Here is a 21,077-nt window from a genome sequence, read left to right on the forward strand (position 1 = left end):
ACTATAATTGATGATAGTCACAGTCATGGCCTCGATGTATGGAAAATGTGAAACAGTTTCCAGGGCTTATGATTGTGATGAGAATTTTAAAAAGTGAAGTGGTTAGTAAGTTGTTAAATTAGTTACGTTTTCTCCTTTTCCTTCTCTCCCTCCCTCCTCCTTTCTCTAGCATGCGGTGGAGAACTGACTAGTACTCATGGAACAATTAACTCACCGGGCTATCCTGGCAACTACCCTCCCAACAGGGATTGTTACTGGATCATCTCAACTAATCCCGGTCTTCTTATCACATTTGCTTTTGGCATATTAAGTCTTGAACATCATGATAACTGTACCCAAGATTATCTGGAGGTAAAAATAATTTGAAAGAAAAATGGATACTAACAGCACAATAAACAATAGGTTTAATTTACATCACTGAAAACAAGCTGAATAGTTATTACCTGCAACAGGATTTTTTTTTCTATTCTTATAGGAGAGGCTCACATATAGTACTTAGTCTTAATTACCATGTTCTATCCAATAAGTCAATAAGTTATATGAATTTGTATAACATGCTAAGAAAACATTAAATAACAGTTACAAACCACATTGTCTGGGTGGCTACAACATGCTGAACTGGAACCAAGCATATAATAACCTTTGGGTCATTTGTGAACCCAGCCATATACATTTCTTGAACACCATAGCACTGATTTTCCAGGGTATTGTATTGCACAGAGAGTCTACACAAATAGATTCTAGGATTTTAGAAAGCAATATCTTAATAGGTCTCAAATCTAAATCTATATGTTTCTGTGGTATTCATTTTAAGAAGTTTTCAGAGGTGTTGTTTCATGACTGGAAGACATAGTACAGAAATTGGCATTTAGATCTTGTTATATTGCATGAGAAATCTAAGATTTTTTCTATTAAGCTATCAAAAACAAAACAAAACCCACAAATACCACACTGAAGATTATTCTTGGTTAAGATTAGATATCTATCCATACTGCAAGGAATGAGAATGCACTGAAGCTGTTCCAATTACATCATCAAAAATATGTCAAATGAAACCTGTCTTATAGAATATGCACAACAGTTCATTCTAGCATTGAATCATTTAGAAGCCCATGCATGAATCATAATAATCATGTGAAGGGCCAGGACAGAAAAAATTTAGAAGACATTTAAATGTTAAGTGCTTATCTCAGTTTCCAAGAAAATAATTATTTCTCAAGTCGCATCTGGCAAGCCTCCAATGAGATTAGCTTTGATATATGAAAGCATTTCTTGAGTATAGTTAATCAGGTGCATCTTCAGAAGGGTTTTATAATGTAACAGCTACTTTTTAAACAGCCAATCGTCAACACTTATTATTTTTAATCTTGGGGACATGCAACTCTTTAATGATTGCTCAATTTAATAAATGTTGTTATATTTTTAGCTAGAGTTATTGTCAGTGGCAGCTAGAGAAATCTGAAGTCCGAAATCTACAGGCTGTAGAGTTTGGAGGCGATGGAAGTGGTCTTCCATCTGAATAGGATGGGATAGAGTGGGAGGAAATATTTTTGGCTCATGAACACCCCCTAGAGTGGTATTTCTCAACCTTAGCAACTAAGATGTGTAGACTTCAGCTCCCAGAATTCCCCAGCCAGCTTGGGGAATTCCACAGCCAGCATGGCCATTGATGAGAATTCTGGGAGTTGAAGTCCACACATCTTAAAGTTGCCAAGGTTGAGAAACACTGCCGTGGAGCATGGAGACCCCAGGAATGAGGGTTGGAGTTATAACACATGGGAAGTTTAGGATAGATCTGTGTGCATAATCTCTTAACCCTTGCTCAAGTATGGGGGGAAACATGTAGACACAGGTAGAGACAGAGGTCTTTTCTGCTCTTTCAAAAATGTATTTCCAAGATGACTAACAAAATGTGCTTTTGAATATATATATGTATATGTGTGATTCTCCTTGTAATAAACAATAATATAAAAATTAAATCAGTTGAATAGCATTGTACAGAAAAAGAAGTATCAGAGTTGTTGAAATTAATTTATTTTAAGCAATATGAAACACTGCAGAAATGCTCAGTAGAGAAAACAGAAAAGCTTTTGATCTTAGATACAGATGATACACCTATATTTGACAAAGTATAACAAATACTTGATGGCATGCTTTTGTTTAGATCCGAGATGGCCTTCTCTCTGGAGATCCCCTCCTTGGGAAATACTGCAGTACTGTGGTACCACCTCCTCTTGAAACCACTGGGCCATATGGCTGGATTCATTTTCACTCCAATGCTTATGATAGCGATAGAGGATTCCATATCACATACATGACATCACCTGGTAAGTGTATTTGTCCCTATCAGCCTTCTCATCCTAGGGCCCTTCAGATATGTTTTGAATGTAAACCCTAAATTTAAAATTCTCATTTAGCACAACCAGACACTATTATGAAATGCACGAGCCTAAAATACTTGGTGTCCTCCAGATGTGTTGGGACTGCAAGCTTGGAATTCTGGTAATTGCAATCCTAACGCATTTGGACTACACCAAGTTGAAGAAGACTATATTCTGTTCTGGAGCAAACTATATACAGGTAGTCCTCATTCACTGATTGCAATTGGGACTGGCAACTCTGTTGCTAAGTGGTGTGGTTGTTAAATGAAATGTCATATGACTGCACCTGACTTATGTCAGTTCTGGCTGCGGTCATTAAGTAAGGCATCACATGACTGCAACTTGAGAGTTCCTGCCAGCTTCCCCACTGACTTTGCCTGTTAGAAGGAAGCTGTGAAGGTCTCAAATGGTGATTACACAACTGTGGGACCCTGTGACCATTGTAAATGTGCGCCAGTTGCCAAGCACCTGAATCATGACCATGTGGCCATGGGGATGTATAATGGTATGTGGGAATTATCTTAGGAGCTGGGGCCCAGAGATGATGCCCAGGGAATGGTCAGATAAGTGGCAGCATAGCCTGCAGCTGAATAGTGGATGGGGCAAGAGGCTCAGAAGAGACCCTCCCTAATTTCTCGAGAGTAAAGGATACAGCGGGAGAATTGTACTTTCAGACTTGCAAGATTCTGTTAATGTAGCCTTACAATAAAGTACAATTAGCTCATCTATTCGTGTTTCCTGTCTGGTCTACCTGGTAAGGCTGACAGGATGCTGTGACAGCCACAAGTTTGAGGATCAGTCATAAGTCTCCTTTTTCAGTACCATTGTAACTACTAATGGTCACTGAATGAGTGGACAGTAACTGAGGACTACCTGTATATATATGGAGGGGTATATCTATGTAACATCTGTAATTATGAGTAATCATTTCTTTTTTGTTAATGTAGCGGATCCCAACTGTGGAGGGAACTATATGGATAGCAGTGGGGTCATCATGTCTCCCTACTGGCCCCATTCTTATCTGAAAAACAGACAGTGTGTTTACATCATTCGACAGCCACTCAATGAAAAAATCTACTTGAATTTCACACACCTGGAACTGGAAAGCTATCCTGACTGCTCCCTGAACTATATTGAGGTAATTATTATTTCCTATTTTGAAAAAATGGCGAAGAGCAAAGTGGATGAGTCATAAATCTGGGATTAGATCTCTCTTCTATTTCTTTTTTTTTCCCTAAGAAGGAAAGAAAAGGGGTCATGGGGGCAATTAGCCTGCCCTAATAGGCTTGCAGCATTGGAAGAGAGGAGATTATTTCCATCTGCATTGTTCTGATATCAATCAGCTCCTAGAAAAACGACATCAGGGGAGAGGTTTAAACCAGAAACACACTATCATTTTTAGCCTAAGAGTTACAGATGGTGTGGCTGGTGATGTCATGGTATTATCAGAAGTATTGGGTTGATATTTTTGGCCAGTATTTTGCAGGGTTTAGGAACTGCCCAATTTAGGCTGCTTGAAGGATCTTTAATGAGTGAAATGGGTGCCTTAAGATTCTGTCATCTTTTAAACTCTGAGCACCCCAAAACACTCCAAAAAACAGAAATGTTGTCCTTGTTTGTTCTGAGGTGCTGCTATAAGCCTGCAAACTGGTTAAAACCCCTTCTCCTGGCGCTGTGCTTGTGATTTAGTGGGAAACTCTGAATACTACTGAAAGAAGTTTAAAGCTGTGAGAGAGCAGGAAAAATAAGCCAATCTGTTTATTCAAAAATATGTCAGAGGAACATGTATACAAAGGTATACCAGAGAATATCAATTTCCTTATCTACAGAGGACAAGGAACAGGAGAAATGTAACCAGCATAAAAGAAAAATACATGAGCAACAAAAGTTGTCTGTGGTCCCACTCACTCTTTGTTTTCTATGTATGATTGTGCTCATTTAAGATGTGCCAAATTCAGTATTAAGATAAGTCATGTGGGGCTGCCTTTCTTTGCCAGGACCACATCCTACAAAGGGTCTTACACCCTTCAGGGTTGCATACATGAATTACACAAGGAGTAAGTTTCTTCAGCCAGGGGTGTAGTGACATACATTACTTGGAACCGCCCCATTCCTTATTAAAGATTTAACAGTACTCGTAAAAGGTAGGAGTACTCATAAGAACTACATTAGCAACACTGGCAAATATTAAATATAAGACTTCACATGTTTTAAAAGTTACAAGTTATTCCAATATGAGTTCCAATTTTAAAGAAAAAATGGTGTCTGATTCTAAATACAGTCAACTTGGCTAACATGAATTTTCTTAATTATTAAATTAGATGTATATTTGTTTCTAAAGTCTTTTTATACAGACTTCCAACCAAAACTTTGTTATGCTTTTCACTGTTCCTGATCATTGTCTATTTGCATATCACACTTATTAATTAAATCTATATCCTGTTTTTCCACCCAGTTGTGCTTGGAATGAAAAGCAGTAATATAAAAACATAATAAAATGCTAATGAATCTCTAAACCTACCATTTTTGAAAACCAACCTAGATATAAGATTAACACAGTTCATAAAACAACCACCTTGAACCAGTAACAATGCATTTATAAGTCATCTTACAAAACAGACTTTTCTTCCCAAAGAGCTACAGAACATGGGAAGAGACATTAAAAAAGCAATTTCTCAATTTCCTTCAGATATTGGTAAGCAGACAAGATAATCTCTCCTGAGTTATCTTCTAAGTGGAAAAGCCTCACAAAACAGAATGTTATTCTAAATTGCATCATGGTGAGATCTAGTTTTGTTTAAAACATGACCCAGCTATTCTAAAGTACTTTTAAAAAGAAACATGTGGGGATATATAACAGCTTTCCCTCAGCTAATTGGAGAAGGTCACCATATGACCTTGGTTGGGGTCATTAAAAGCAATTGCCTAGGGCTTAAAGAGGCCTCACTTTATTATTTGACATGTCAGATGGATGAATATTTTTCATTCAAGGCAGTAAAGTTTAATAAAATACAGTAGAAAGAGTTTTCTTACACAATTCTATGTATTGGGACTTCAGTGAAAAAATATGGAGAAGAAATGTCTTAATGTAGGGTGCTAGGTAAAGAAAATATGACCGTTCTCCCTTTGGGTTCCTCAAAAGGTCCTGTGGTCAGCTCTTTAGAGAAAAGTGCTTGAATTTTACCCAAGCTACTGCAAGTCTAGATTTGATTCAGGAAAAAAAAAATTGATTCAGAGTATTTCCACACCAATGTTTCACACCCCTTTGGGATTGGCTGGCCCTTGACTGATCTCATGACAACATCTGTTTCTGTTACTGGAGTCGCTTTAGTTCAGATTCTGCTTCAGATTATTGGAAATAGCAGTAAATGCTGCTTTTTCCTTTGAACTGTTCTGGCTCTGCAGAACTTGAGGACATCCATTTTTCCATTGGCAGAAGCTCTTGCCTACTTCCTGGTTCAAGCCAGACACTGCTCTCTGATTTCTCCCTGAATATTTCAGTACTTTTACTTGTACTTTACAAACCACCATACAAATGCACACAAATACATGGATGCAGGGTTCTAGTAATATATTTTATTTCCTTTATATGTGAAATGGGGGCGAGGGGATTTTGTAACTCCACAACCAGTGGTAGCTCAGAGGGTAGGACACTGATTGGATGATCTTCTTTGTATTCTCTTCTTTGTATTCTGTACATTTTGAGTCAGTAAATAGGTTTCGTACTGCTTTGTGAGTTGAAACACTAAAGGCAATGAAATGCCCTTGGTTGTCTTTATTTAAACTTGCCTTTTGAGAAACGTTGAGAAAGATTATGTGAATTAATATAAACATAAACGGAGGTATATTTATAGCGTATAGCACGACTTCGTCTTTCCTTCTTTCACAGGACGGAACAAAGATTCATTGCCAAAATCAGATAGAAATCTGATGTAAAATTAAAACAGGAACAATTATTTACTTGGATTCATAATGTCCTTCTCTAATTGTTGGCAAAATCACAGTAACGCATACTATGCCAAATGGAACAAAATAAAAACCATTTTAATTAGGAACAATAGATTTAATTCAGCAAGGCATTTCCTTTGTCTTTTGTGAATTAATTCCAGAGATTATAGGTTTGCCGTGATGGATCTGGGTCTCTTTTGCAGGTCCCTTTCACCACCTCTGAACCTCTGTCCATCCACCCTGCTGAGGACTATGAGTATGGAAGGCTATACAAACACTTAATAACCCAATATTTCTACTATTTGAAAGCACACTAACCTGGGTGGGGATGGTGGGAAATAGCTTCTTTCATTGCAAGGAACCTGAAAGACTATTTGCTGGATCATTAGGTTTTCAAATGTGGTGCCTGGAGGACACCTCAGAGAGAGTTTTTAAAAAGGCTACACACCTTGAAAAGTCATACATTTATCATGGCCCCTCAGAGAAGTGGTACAGCATTGCTCTCAGAATTACTAGAGTAGCTAAGATCAAACATGCAGCAGGCTACTTCAGCATGAGTGGGAGAAGTTTTGGCCTTTGAAACCATAACAGCCCCTGGATTTCTGACCCTGCACTGTGAAACTCCATATAATGTATTTATCTGTACTGTAATGTAAGCCCATGTCAGCAAACAGCCAAGGGAAATTTGCTGATAATAATAACTGTGGGTGTGTTGCTTTTTATTATGTATCTCCAAACTCATCAGAGAGTTCCCCACAAAAAGCATATATTATGGATTAGATTGTGCATTATTTGTACATGCTTCTGGAGATGGTGCTCATCAGCTGTGCTAAGTGGTTCTATTTGTCAATGCCATTATCCTGAATGCAAATGATGGAAATGCTTCAGAAAGCTATGGCGAATTGCAGTTCAGTGAAATGCAGGGAAGCAGACGGGGTACCTGCCAGAGGTAAAAAAAAAGTCAAGATGGTGGTCGCAACCATGCAATCAAAGCCCCGCCCCCTTTTTACATGTCTCACAGAGCTTCAATCACACGGTTGTGGCCAACTTGTATTTGTTGACCCCCCGCCCTGCAGACACTCCTGGAAGCAGATGTTTCAGAAATATGAGAGCACATTCTTTTAATTGATAACATATGGAACAGCTCCAAAGGCTTTGGATTTAGAGAAGGTGCCATCTTCTCATATAATAGTGTATTTCATGTACAGGTTTAATTCCATTACTAGTCTAAGGTTAAAATTGTTTAAGAAGGAAATGCCCTCTTAAATGATCAGACTTCAGCGTATTTAAAATAAAATAAAAACATGTTGGAGATTATAAAGTGAGGTTAAAGTGATTTGTATATTTTCACTGTTCTCCAGCTGGATATATTACCTCCTCCCCAGAAAGCAGATATTCAAGACATTTCTTCACAGTAAAGCTGTGTAAATTTTGTTGTTGTCTCCACTAAGTTTCTATGAACAAGTGAACGTTTGTTTTCATTATTAAGAGTGCAAAAATCCATGCAAAATTTAGAAAGCAGATAATGTTTTTAAAAGCCAGCATGAAAGTATGGAGGAATGGCAAACTAAGCATTTCAATAATTTCCATGTTATGGGCATATTGTCAGATTCAGCCCAAAGAACTCCAAGAGACAATGCAGATACAGTTCTGTTGCGTTTATTAGCTTCCACCTCAAGACAGAATCTCACCAGACTGAACCCAAGTTCCCAAGCCAGCCAGCCACAACACCGTGAATTCCTTAGGGAGGTGCCAGCCCCATCTTCTTGAACTTCCCATGCTCCTGTTGGGGGCTAAGAACACGCTTATCTCCCTGAGCATGGCCTTCATAAGTCCATTCCATCACACATATTCTGGCATTTCCCCTCTAACCTTGCTATTTCTTCTCTTAATATTTTACTGAGAGGACTGTTTGGCATATATATCAAACTGATGACATAACTAAGAAATTAAATTATTATTTAATTGTTGTTTGGCGGATTAGATCCGAGATGGTGACACTGAGAAGGCTCCCTTCATCAACAAATTATGTAGAAGTGAGCTTCCTTCCACAATCACTTCCAGTCAAAACAGCCTCTGGATCAAGTTCAAATCTGATATTTCAGCTAATACATCTAGCTTCAAGGCCACTTATGAAGTTGGTAAGTGAAACTGTCCAATAATGTTTTGATTTATCAATGTAGTGATAGCCACTTTTATAACGTTCTAGGGTGTCCACTGACTTTACGGGACAAAGTATGGTATAAATTCTGCAGACCATTTTAAATAGACTAAAAATGGGAACACTGATGATCCTAGGGGAAGGTGACATAATTTTCTTTCAATCTCATCCAATGCTATCCTGAAGTAGTTAAGCCTTATAATACCTTGTTTTACTGTTCAGGATAGCAGACATTTTAGAAGACAATAATCTTGCCACGTTTCTGCCAGATTCCTCCAAGGATCTCACTGCAATACATTTTTTCATTATCCCCACTTTCATAACTTTTAAGGAGAAGCTAGCAGGGATGAGGAAAGGCTGCAACAGTGGCCTCCAAACTATCTAGCAGAAAACCTGTAGAGAAATTGTTCTGATTAAGTGCCCAACTCCCCCTTATAAATAAAGCTGCTCCAACTTGAACATTATTTAAAAAGTAAGCACTTCCCTTCATTCTTCTTTTCCTGGGGGACCAAGTTTGACATGACACTAAAGAATTCCATTGACTTGTGTGTGTATTTGTGTGTGGGTGTGCATAGGGAGATGCTTTGCTACTTCTGATCACTGTTTTTGGCAGAGTTGCTAGAAGGATTGGCATAGCAAGGAAGGAAAATGGGGGAAAAAGAAAACAACAAAATCATATTATGTTACATATAGGAAATAATTCAGCCTAATTTTTAAATACATCATTAATCCTTGATCACATTAAATAATATTGACCACTCTTTCCATTACACCAATAGGGAGCCAATTCATAAGCACAAAGTCAACATGTCAGCAATTCAAGATTGTAAAGCTAGAGTCAGATTGTTTTTCCAACATTGATGAGTTGGAAATCATGACATTTACTGCCTCCACATGCTCAATAAATCCATAACTCATATAAAAACAAGTTCCAAACTTGTGATATACAGTTCAAGAGTACCTCTATAGCATTAAACTACAGAGGTGTCAATAAGATCAAAACATTTTTCCCCAAAATTTTATTTATTTAACACATTTTAGCCTATCATAATGTGGGAAGGAAATCTTCTTCCCACCATTCAGTCTTCCTCCCTCCTCCCCACCATACAGTCTTCCCACCGTAATTAAAGCAAAAGGTCTTTTCTCCTGCAACTCTGGTTGGAATTTGAGTTTTCTAGTCACTTCAGGGCGATCTGCTAAGACTGCCTCTTTACTAACGGTTTCCTAGAGGCTTTACCTTTACCCCTTTTTCCCCATCCTTCTGTCCTCTGTAAGGAAGGTACTCTGATGCCCAGTAGCTCCTAAGGCTCTGCTTCCACAGTTTGCTCCTTTGCCCACAAACTTGGGCATAGGGAGCAAAGAAGGGGAAGGAAGCTTATATTTTATTCCAGGATAAGCAGTCCAAATGGCCAGACACCTCAAGATTGTTCCTGATGGGCAGACCAGGGTACCTGCATCCCCACCCCATGACTATCCAGATGGATGTGCACCCTCCAGATGACTTCACTATGAACCACCCTGTGAAGTGGCTACTTGACACTGGCTTCCAGACTAACCTCAAGTCTAAGACCAGATCTACATCAAGTCTTCAAGTAAAAGAACATCCTCCAGTCAAAGTGGGAAAGAGCTCTGCAAACCAAAAGGGCTTCAGGTGCTTGGGGAAAACTGATGTCCCTTCCTGCACGCTCCCACCCAAAAGCTAGTAAGGATCAAAGAAGGAATAGCTAAAGTATTAGAGCAGTGTTTCTCAACCTTGGTCACTTGAAGATGTGTGGACTTCAATTCCCAGAATTCCCCAGCCGGCCATCTGCATCCTTTGGCATTCTCTCTCCATGTATAGCTGTATTCTACTTTGTAAGATATAGTTTGAGATATTGCACTACTGGAAGTTGAAGTCCACACATCTTCAAGTGGCCAAGGTTGAGAAGCACTGCATTGGAGGCTAAACTATAAGTTATAGTAAGGTCTCTCTCTCTCTCTCTCTCTCTCTCTCTCTCTCTCTCTCTCTCTCCCCCCCCCCCTCCAATTTGGTTTCCTTTTTTTTTTTCTTACTTTCCCACTGAAGGCAAGAGCTCCCATTTTTGTAATCAGTGTCCCAAGTGTTCAAGCTGCCTTTGTTAAACAATTGCAACACCAAGACAAGGAGCCTCCCAATGTCATGGAGACATTATTCCTGTTTCCCCAGCCAGGTTGTTAGACTGGGCAAAGGCTTGCTGCTCATTCATTGGGTTGACACACAAGCCTAGAGGGAACACACTGGAAGCTGGGAGGAAAGGAAGGGTGTGGGTTCTTCTTTTGCCTCCCCACCTGGCACTCTAGTGTGGTAACATCCTCCCACAGACAACCTAAATGCATCCGACTGCTGGGCCACGGCTCTATGTCCATCCATGCCAGGAGAGGGATTCCCTTGCTTCAGGTTTCCTCCAATAAAAAGGCATGGTATTTTATATGCTGAGCTCAGTCTGCAATCTTATCATCGTAACCTTGCATTCAGAATTTATTTTAGAACAAGTAGCACGTGATACAGTTACAAGGCAATTGACTCCGTACACATAGAAATGCTAGCACTGAGCAAGATAGTTTCCAGAATAGGTTAGTTTTAGACTGGATCCTTGCAGCCAAAGGTGGTGTTTGTGCAGTAGGACAGAACACTGTACCTTTGTACCTGAGAGCCAAAGAAGAGATCCATTCTGCACCTACAGGATCCCAGAAGCTGCAAGAAGGCATGGACCGAACCTTTTGACTTCTATGGGAAATCATACTGGTTGCTAGAATCATCTGAGACATCACTTCAGTGGGACTCTGGAGGCATGGACTTGATCTTCCTATCACCATCCAAACTATTATTTGGAAGACCACCAGATGTAATGAAGGGACTAGATCCATACTCACTGAGCCTAGAAAGGGGGGACACTGTTTTGTTTTCCTATCTCTCTTCCCTACACAGGCACCTCTGATGACCGAGGGGACAGAGCGCCCTGACCCAGAACCTGCTGCTGGAGGAAGTCCTGCATCCCTTTGAACCTGGAGACTGGGTGTGGATTCGCTTCTTCACCAGGAGCTCCCTGCTACAGCTGAGGTGGAGGGGATCATTCCAAGTGCTGCTGACGACTCAGATGGTGGTGAAAGTGGCAGAGCAGAACACCTGGATCTTACCTGGATCCACTGGTCACACGTGAAGCCTGCAATAGTAGACCACAGTGTCAAAGTTGCTGTGCCCCCTAGACTGCCACGAATCAAGTTCATGAAAGATCCAAAGACTGACCAGTGGGGCTTGAAAAACTATCTGAAAATTGTGGGCTTAGTGGTGGTGGGAATGTTTGTCTGCTGTTTTGCTCAGTGTTTATCCTCTTGCTTAGGATGCTTTAGGGAATGTTTCTCTGTCCCCAAATGAAGAGTAGTCTTTCTCCCCCCACCCCCAGGCAAATACCTTTAATGATGATGCAAATTGACAAAAAGTATAAATTTGGTTCACAAAATGATTTATCTGGGTGTGCACAGAATATTCTATTCTGTGCACAAAGGGGGATTGTGGGAAGGAAATCTTCCTCCCTCCATGCAGTCTTCCCACCATAATCAAAGCAAAAGGTGAGAAACTAAGATTAAAATGCAGCAAGAGATGCCAATTAATAACATTCCTTCCTGGCTGAAGTTTAACCAGAGGTCTCTTTGATCAAATAAGAAAGTTTAACCAGAGGTCTCTTTGATCAAATAAGAAAGGATCATTTCCGAAACAGATTACCATTTCAATCAACAAATACTAAACAAGCGGAAAACCGCAACTCAGCAGGGTACCTAACTACGGAGCGCTCCTTCCTGGAACATCGGCTAAGTGCATTTTCTCGGAATTCCTGAAGGGCACGCTTTTGCGTGCCTTTGAGGAACAATTGAGAGGCTTTCTCTGTATAAAGGGCTTTAAAGGGAGGGCTCACTGCAGCTGCCCTGACAGCTGACCCTGTACGTTTCGCTCTCGGAAATAAATCTCACCTCTGATTCAAGCAACTGCCTGCATGTTTTATTCCCGGCTCGGAAACAAACCTGGTAAATTTCTTTCTAACAATAATCAAAGGAATGTCTCAAAAAATGGTAAAAGCAGCATGACACCGTTGCAATGGAACCTCTTCCCCCCCCCCCCCTTCTGTACATGCATAAAAGAAGCAGGGAGCCGCGAAATGAAGCCCAGAGCAACATTAGCCTTGCCTTGCAGATCAGATCTGAGAGGCAGAGAGTTTAAAGAGATGAGAGCTCTCTTTGCCAGCTTCTCATGTCAGAGCCAGCAAGAATGGCATCTGGAGGTTCTGTTCAGCTCGTGGGAACCAGTTGTTCATTTCTTATTTTATTTTATTTTATTTTTTGTGCTCTTCCTGGGTTTTTTTCCTAAAGGGAGCTATGCTGGCTCTTGGTGCTAAGCCTTCACTCCAGATAGTCTGAGTGCTGTAGTGTCTGGGGGAGGGCATGCAGGAAGACCCCTCAAGATGGGCAGCCAGTGTATTGCACAGCTTGGAGTAATCATACTTTCATTAGATTGCAAAAGAATATCCTCCCAGGATACTCCATAACAGACTTCAAACTGCCCAGAGTCGTTTAATGAGATGGGCGGTGACAAATTTGATAAATAAATAAATAAAATAAAAGTTACTGTTTGGGAAAAACAACTCCATTGAGTGAGAAACTGATGAACTCACAAACATCAAAAGGTTTCAGGCAATCTCCAAAGGTCTCAACAAACACAACTGTTAATTGATAAGATACTTGTAACCTGTCTTACATGTAACCTGCATCTGCTTAACCAATTTATCTTCCCCTCCCTCTCACCCACACCTTTTCCCCCCTGCAGCTCACAAAAACTTAGCATTTTAATAAGAAAAGATGCTACTGACTCCTGATTTTTTGCCACCGTGGACTAACACGGTTCTCCTGCAGCAGTTCTCTTATTGATAAGTGTGGGATGGAGGGTAACGGTATATGCACTGCAGCTGGTCTTCAGTGCTTGGAAGTGGTGGGAAGAGTGAGAATTGGAGCAGGTTAATTCTGTTTCATGAGGTGCATGAGTTCATGTATGCATAGGTGAAATATTGCAATTCCATTGTAAGCAAGAGAGGCAGAGGAGAAGAACCTGGAGCCAGCTGTTAGAATGCATCATTGCTTGATTTAGATAACACCTCTGAAAGTCAGAGACCCCATCATATTACTCAACCCCCCTCAGTGTAAATAGCAAGATGATATATTGTCTGTAACACCTCCCCTCATAGCAAGATAATTCTTGAATCAGTGAAGCTCTTTGTAGTGCCTGACCTAATTCACTCCTCTGGGTCCCCTCTGCAAGTTGTGATTCTGCTTCAAGGTTTCATCAAATAGAAACAGCTCTTCAAATATTTATACAGCTCTGATTTTTAATGTTAATCACGTTGCACACATCATCCTAAAGGGCAATCTATAAAGATACTTATAAATAATCAATTCCATGATAAGTCTCAGTCAACATGTCTTCAAAATGTTTGTCAATATCCATTACTAAACTAATTCTCCATTTCTCTTGGCAGCTTGTGGGAGTTCCTTGTTTGGCAAAGGGGTTATCAGATCTCCCTACCTTACCAGGCCATTGTCAAAAGGCCTTATCTGTGAATGGATCATATCTGAACCTGAAGGCAATGTTGTGATTCTTAATTTCACTGATTTTCGCATCCATAATGTCACCACCTGCAATTCAGATTATGTGGAGGTAATGATTCTTAAAAAAAGAAAAGAAAAAAGAAATTAATCTGGAAACCAAACATTCAAAGGCCATGGCTATGGCTGACAGAGTCCCTTCAAAAGGCTTATTTATTCACATTTCATTTATATACCATAAGAATCCAAAGTCTCTAAACGTTACCAATGAAATACAGTTTGTATCATGACAGAAGGGGAAAAATAAACTCTGCTTAGTTAACTTAATTTTAATGAAATTTAAAATAATCAAATTTAGGCTTGGTCATTTTGAATTGATCCCTGACATGCTACTCAAAGGTCAAATGTGGTGCTTAGCTTGGAAAATTGAAATGTGGAGAAACCCTAGAATATATAATATGTAATTATTATTAAGATTAGAGTAGTGCCATAATTCTAACATATTTGCTCTGAAATTGATGGGATTCATATTTTGAGGATACACGCTTAGGAATCAAATACTATGTGGGGTTATACACTACTGTACATTGTGTTCAGTAGACTATCAGTCTAATAAGCAATAACAAGCATTGTTTTTGATAATAATTGACTTTGGCAAATGGTGTCCTAGTGGGTAAGGTGAAATTATTTAAATAATTCAAAATAGTATGGCAAGGTGTGTGTGTGGAATTTGCACTTCCCAAAAGAATATGTAGAATAAAACACAGATAGGAAGTCTAGTGGTTAAGGCACCAAGCTAGAAAGCAGGAGACCGTGGGGTCTAGTCCTGCCTTAGGCATGACAGCTGGATGGGTGACTTTGGGTCAGGCACGCTCTCTCAGCCCAACTCACCTCGCAAGGTTGTTGTTGTGGGGAAAATAGGAGGAGGAAGGAGTACGTCCACTGCCTTGAATTATTTATAACAAATAATAAAGGAGGAATAAAAAAATCTAAAAAAAACCCTATGTTTTTACAATATCTCAAACTATATCTTACAAAACAGAATACAGCCATACACAGGGAGAGATGCCAAAGGAACAGACAAGTTTCAGATAAGGCAGAGGAACATGGGATCAGACAGCTAAAATAAGATGGATAATGGAGAGAGCAAGAGAACATAAGGAACAATAAAACAATAAACCTTTGCTTTATTGTCTGAGCAAGGCCTTTGCCTGTGTGATGCCAGAATGTGGAATGTATTAAGGCTAATAATGTTCTGGGTGTGCCAGAACATCAGATTGTTCTTCTGAGGAAACTTTACAGTGAACAACAATCTACAATAGGAACTGAATTCAAAGAAACAGAGTGCTTCAGAATAGAAAATGGAATAAGAGGAACAGGACTGAGGACAGATGGTCTAAACACTAGCAACTGGAGATATGCAGATGACACTACTTGGTTAATCTGAAATACGGGAGATTAGAAGATTTCATTATGAAAGTGGAAAATGAAAAGGGAAAAATCAGGGTTAGTATTAAATATTCAGAAGACAAGGATAATGTCACCCTGCGTGGTTAGTGAACTTACACTTGACAATGAAATAGTAGAGAATTCTGTTTTATTGGGCTCAAAAATAGTTAAAGATAGACAGAGTGCTGGAGAAATAAAGTGAAGATTAATTTTAGAGAGGAAGGCAATGACAAACAGCAGAATCATGAAGAATAAGGATATTTCTATGACACGAAGGTCAGAAAAGTTAAAACCATGGCCTTTCCAGTGGTATTGTGCAGCTGTGAAAGTTGTACATTGAGAAAAAGTGAGAGAAAGAAAATAGACACCTTCACATTGTGTATCTAGTGACAGTTACTAAAAGTATTAAGGATTGTAAAAGGAGCCAATCACCTGATCTTGGATCCGTTAGATTGACTTTTCTCTTTAGAAAATGATCGGCAAGCAGAATCTTATCTATTTTTGGCATGTGATGTCTAGTTATGCTTGGCAAGGCTGAAGAAAATAAAAGAAAGGGAAGACAATAGGTAAAGAGGATGGATGAGATTCAAGAGAAGATTATCCTTGGACTGTAACTTGTAGTTATTACTGGAGATGGACTGAGGTCGTGAGCATCTATCCATGCTGAAGTCACCAAAGTTGAGCTTAGCTCAATGGCACTAACTTAGCAGTGCTAAGTTATCTTTATCTATTAGATAAAGTGTGCACAAAAGGCGTTCTGTTTTTTAAATCACATTAAAACGTGATTCTTCTTTCTTAAGAAGAAAATGCTTCCACAAATGCTTCCATTAAGCCAATTTCATCAAAATGCTTGTATGCTCATTCACCCAAAAACATTCTCATACGGAAAGGTGGGCCAAAATCATAGTAATTTCCATAAGTCTTTAAAATGTTACAAAGTGATAGGGAAATGGGACCAAAGAAATCTAAGATTGAAAAGAATAGGAGACAATGAGATTTTTCCTTCCCTATCCAAAGTCTTGCCATGAATGAGTCCCTGTAAATAGATACAGTATGTTTAGGTTACAGATATTTTCATGGGATCTGAACTTTTTTCTTCTGCAGATCAGAGATGGCAACAATGCAAATTCTCCTTCTTTGGGAAAATACTGTGGGGCAACTGTACCATCTGTGGTTCATTCAAGACGTAACTCTCTTTATATAAAATTCAGAGCTTCGTCTGGTACACATCTTGGCTTCATAGCTGAATACAGATCTTTTGATATAGGTAAACGCCGCTACCTTCACCAACTCTCCGTTCCCCTTGAGTTTGTCCCTAAATTATTAGGGAAAATGTAGTGAAATCATATAAATTAAATGTATATGCACTGTATTTAGTGCTGGGTGAGAGAATCTGTAGCCCTGCAGATTTCACATTCCTCACCTTTGACCATGCCAACTGGGGCTTCTAATTCATCAACCACTGGATGAACATAAGGCAACTTTATAACACCATAAAGATAATGTAATTTCTTTTATATGCAATCCTATGTATATCTAGTTACCAATAAATCCCACTGAGTTTAGAGACAGGCAAGCGTGTACGATTGAAGCATGACGTAAGTTAAATGTACTGTAGTCAATCTAGATCTATGAAATGCTTCTACAGTTCCATTGTTATATTCTGTTCTGATTAATATGCTGCGGATTCTTTTTTTTTCTTTTTTCATATGCTGTAGCATGTGGAGGGATTCTCACAGAGCCTGATGGGATTCTTGCAAGCCCTGGCTATCTAAACATTTACCCACATGGTATCAGATGTTTATGGACAATAATAGTGCAGCCAGGCAATTTAATTCATCTGACCTTCACCTATTTTTCCTTGGAATTTGGTTACGAATGCTACAGAGAATATCTTGACATCTATGACAACAGCACTATGACAAAGATAGGGCGGTATGTCTGTCTGTCTGTCTGTCTGTCTGTCTATATACCTATCTAGTAAAGCTATGCTGGTCTGCATTTTTATATACTCTTAACCGGAACTAATTCCCACTGAGTTTTGTGGAATTTCTTTTGGTATAGATAGCCCTTAGGCTAATCACAGTTATGTATACTCTTCCTGGTTTGGAATTATCTTTATAATTTGTTGTATTTCAAACCTTTAAAAGTCCACCACATCATGCACTGTTTCCATCTAATCAAAGCCTTGCCTCCCCTCCCCTCTCCCATGCAATGGGGAAAGGATTTTTTTTCCATGAAGGAAAATATATGGTGGGCAGTGCTGAGTTTCAGGATGCCTGATCCTGACTGAACCAAGAAAGAACCAGAGACCAGCCCTCACCAACCTGCACCAATTGGAAACCAGCTTGGCTGAAGATCAATCTGAAGTCAGGTCACATGGCTATCAAGACAGGAGCCCAGTCATTCCCTCCTCAATTGCCAGTGAAACGTCAGGAAATCTGTTGTCTAGGCCCTGGTGATTAAACCCTGAAACTCAACACTGCCCAACAAATACCAGCCATGAAAGCCTATGTGAGAATATATGGCTGTTCCAATGGCAACTTATGATATCATGGATGCTGCTCCTGAAATCATCCATCTTGTTGACTGAATCATGCTTCCCACCCATGATATATAAATGCTGAATTGGTAATTTGTGAGCACAACGGAATAAATTTAACATATCCTTGTTATCATTGATTTGATACAGGTACTGTGGCAGGTCCATTCCACCATCTATTACTAGTAGTGGCAACACTGTAACTTTGCATCTTGTGACAAATCACAACATGGCATCAAAGGGATTCTCAGTAAATTATGCTTCAATGAATGCATCTACAGGTATGACATTAGGAGTTAATTTTTTCATTTGAATTACAAAACTAATCTCTCTACTATAATGCAGTCTTGTGTATCTTGCGCACATTTTTAACACACTATTTTTTCATGTAAGCATTTTTCTGTGCTTTTGTTTGAATAGAAAACTGCATCGCAGCATTCTGAATAGTATGAATTTGTGCCTGCAAGTGTATTCAAATTAATGTGTAGGGTAGGAAGCTGCTAACTGGAGAAATACGTAGAACGATTTAGACACAATGAATTTCTCACCCATCTCTATTCATTTCGTAATCTAAGTGGGTCTGTGTATTAAAATGTATTAATTTCCTGAACCTGTTGATACAGTTTTAAACATTAAACCAAATCATAGCATGAGGAAATTGCTGATGCCAGCGAATAACTAACCTTTGATCGATATGTTAATCTGAGATGTGAAGAACAGATAATTCATATCAGATTTCACATACATCACTAGTCTCATCTGTTTAGCATATGATGGTGCTATTTTTTCAGTCTGCATAGGGTTTCCCCATGGCATGAAAAAGAATTGAAGAAATGTGATCTCACATTTCAACATACCACATCAGTGAAAAAGAAATCCAGCTGAGCATGTGTTCTGGAAACATGTGAGACTCTGTCAGTCCCTGGAGGTTTATAAATTATGCTTCTTTCTTACATTTATTGAAAAGTAGCCCAACAAATGCTTATTCAAGAGCTGAGCTAGTCAAAGTTGATACTAAATAAAAGGCGAGGTTGGTTGCTATTTTAATGGGTATGTAATGTCTTCTTGAGTGGACTAGCTTTATTGTAAATCAGTATTAAAGTAAACTTGCGATTGGCTAGAGCTACCAGATCTGGTTTGCAAAAATCCCAAATGCCACTAGATGGGAGCAAAGAGTTACATTTTTCCACAACTGTGAAAAACAATTTGAACAATTCTGAGCACAAAAGAGTCAAAAGCAAGCAGTTCTAAACAGATGTTTTTTATTCAAAGCAGCCATTTCACATTTGAATTGGGAGTTTTGTGAAATTTCATATTCAAAATGGTTTGAAACAAAATGTTTTATGCAAACCTAATTACCTTGAATCAAATTATTCTTCATTTTCTCCGTTCCTAGTTTAGCTAGAAGGTGGGATAAGACTAGACTGGAACAAAGACATTTGTAATGTGGTTGATACATCATCCAGTCATCTGGTTGATTAAGCACAGTTTGTCAAATAAGCCACTATTGCATTAAGCCATATATTTCACATATCAAGTGGTTGGTTTCATATAACATATTAAGCCAAACCAAATAAATTATATTACAGCTTAGTGAAATACTGGAATCTACTCAGTGTTTCACAACAGAGAATTCCATTAGACTATGACAAAAGAACCTGAGATTCATACAGTCTTAAGAATTGCAGATGAATATTCTTGTTTTTTTTTTCTCCATGCATTTTTTCTCTTTGGTGCCATGCCTTTTTAGATTGTCAACCTGAAGGCAGGGCTTATCAATTTTCCAAACTCACAGAAAAAAGCAGGACATCACAGCACATCTGGATCTACCATACACATGAGTGGGCAGACAAGCAAACAAGAAAAGGAACAGTAGGTGCAGGATGATGGTTAACCATTCCATCTCTTTTACTGAAGTGTATGCTATATTGAGAATCTTTCTAGATGAAATGCAGGATATAAATTTTCAAAATAGTTAAAATAGCTGAGATTTCTGGGACCTGAGCTCAATACATCTGAACAGCCTTGTGAAAGGCAAACATGGTTGGAGCCAAATTGATCTCCACAGGGATGATGTTCCACAGGGCAAGCACAGCAACACAAAATGTTTTCTTTCCAGGTCCCACCAGGGGCATTCTTTAACGCATGTGACCCATAACTTGTCTCTCCTGCTGGATCTGATGGGATGGGTAGATGTGATTGGGGACAGGTGGTCCTACAGCCCAGGATGTAGAAACCTTTGCAATTCCCCCAGGCATTAGGGGCCAACTGAGTGAGAGTCCCCCATTTTGGTGCTTGTGTTATGTGCTGGTTGCCGTTTTATATTTGGTATTTATATATTGTAATGGCATATTGTTATATGGTGGATTCCCCTCCCCTTTTCAATTTATTGATAGTTTTTATGCTGTACGGCACCCAAAGTCACATTGTTTGAGCTGGGTGGCCTGATACCTCTTGAAAATAAATAAATAAATAAAAATAAAATAGATGATCTTAGTTTAGTCTCTCTTTGGGAGGAAGCAGTTTTGCTTGCTTGGTTATTAGCTTGCACCTTTATTCTTTCTATCCCACAGAATGTTGGAAAGGAATTGTGTAAACGGAGTCAGGACTATTCATCAGCAGGATAATTTTTTAAAAAGTGGACAGAATAGGGCTAAATTTCCTGGGGGGGGGGGGGAAACTGGTAGAAGAAAGATGGAGTTTGAAAATGGGCTGGATTTACCTGGGAGCTGTGAAGAAAAAAAATTGAGGAAAAAAATCCATCAATTCATCCTTGTGGGAGAGAGAATGTTAGGCAACGGTTGGAATGTTGTCAACTCCTCCATTCTAGCCCTCTTGGTCACATGACCCAGAAAAGAGCTATTTTTAAGAGATGGAAAAGAATTCAAGAAGCTATGTCTGCATCCTTTCCCGGATCTTGGGGGGGGGGGGAGGGTGTGCGCACGCATGTGTGTTTGAGGTGTTTGAGGCCCAAACAGGCAGTTTT

General features: G+C 39.2%; 1 protein-coding gene across 1 annotated transcript in view; it reads left to right on the forward strand.

The window, feature by feature from the left end:
* CUBN (cubilin) overlaps positions 1–21,077 on the forward strand; it is a 161,696-nt gene that overhangs the window by 25,858 nt on the left and 114,761 nt on the right. Inside the window, exons 12-19 of the mRNA XM_088150530.1 lie at positions 170–351; positions 2,165–2,327; positions 3,329–3,519; positions 8,314–8,470; positions 14,034–14,212; positions 16,654–16,816; positions 17,268–17,484; positions 18,242–18,372. Of these exons, the coding sequence (XP_088006656.1) occupies positions 170–351; positions 2,165–2,327; positions 3,329–3,519; positions 8,314–8,470; positions 14,034–14,212; positions 16,654–16,816; positions 17,268–17,484; positions 18,242–18,372 (1,383 nt within the window). The remainder of the gene's footprint in view (positions 1–169; positions 352–2,164; positions 2,328–3,328; positions 3,520–8,313; positions 8,471–14,033; positions 14,213–16,653; positions 16,817–17,267; positions 17,485–18,241; positions 18,373–21,077) is intronic.

This window comes from Python bivittatus, unplaced genomic scaffold, assembly GCF_059951505.1.
Source record: "Python bivittatus isolate LINGU-HERP-01145 unplaced genomic scaffold, Pbiv_v1 ctg000610_np1212, whole genome shotgun sequence".
Lineage (NCBI taxonomy): Eukaryota > Metazoa > Chordata > Lepidosauria > Squamata > Pythonidae > Python > Python bivittatus.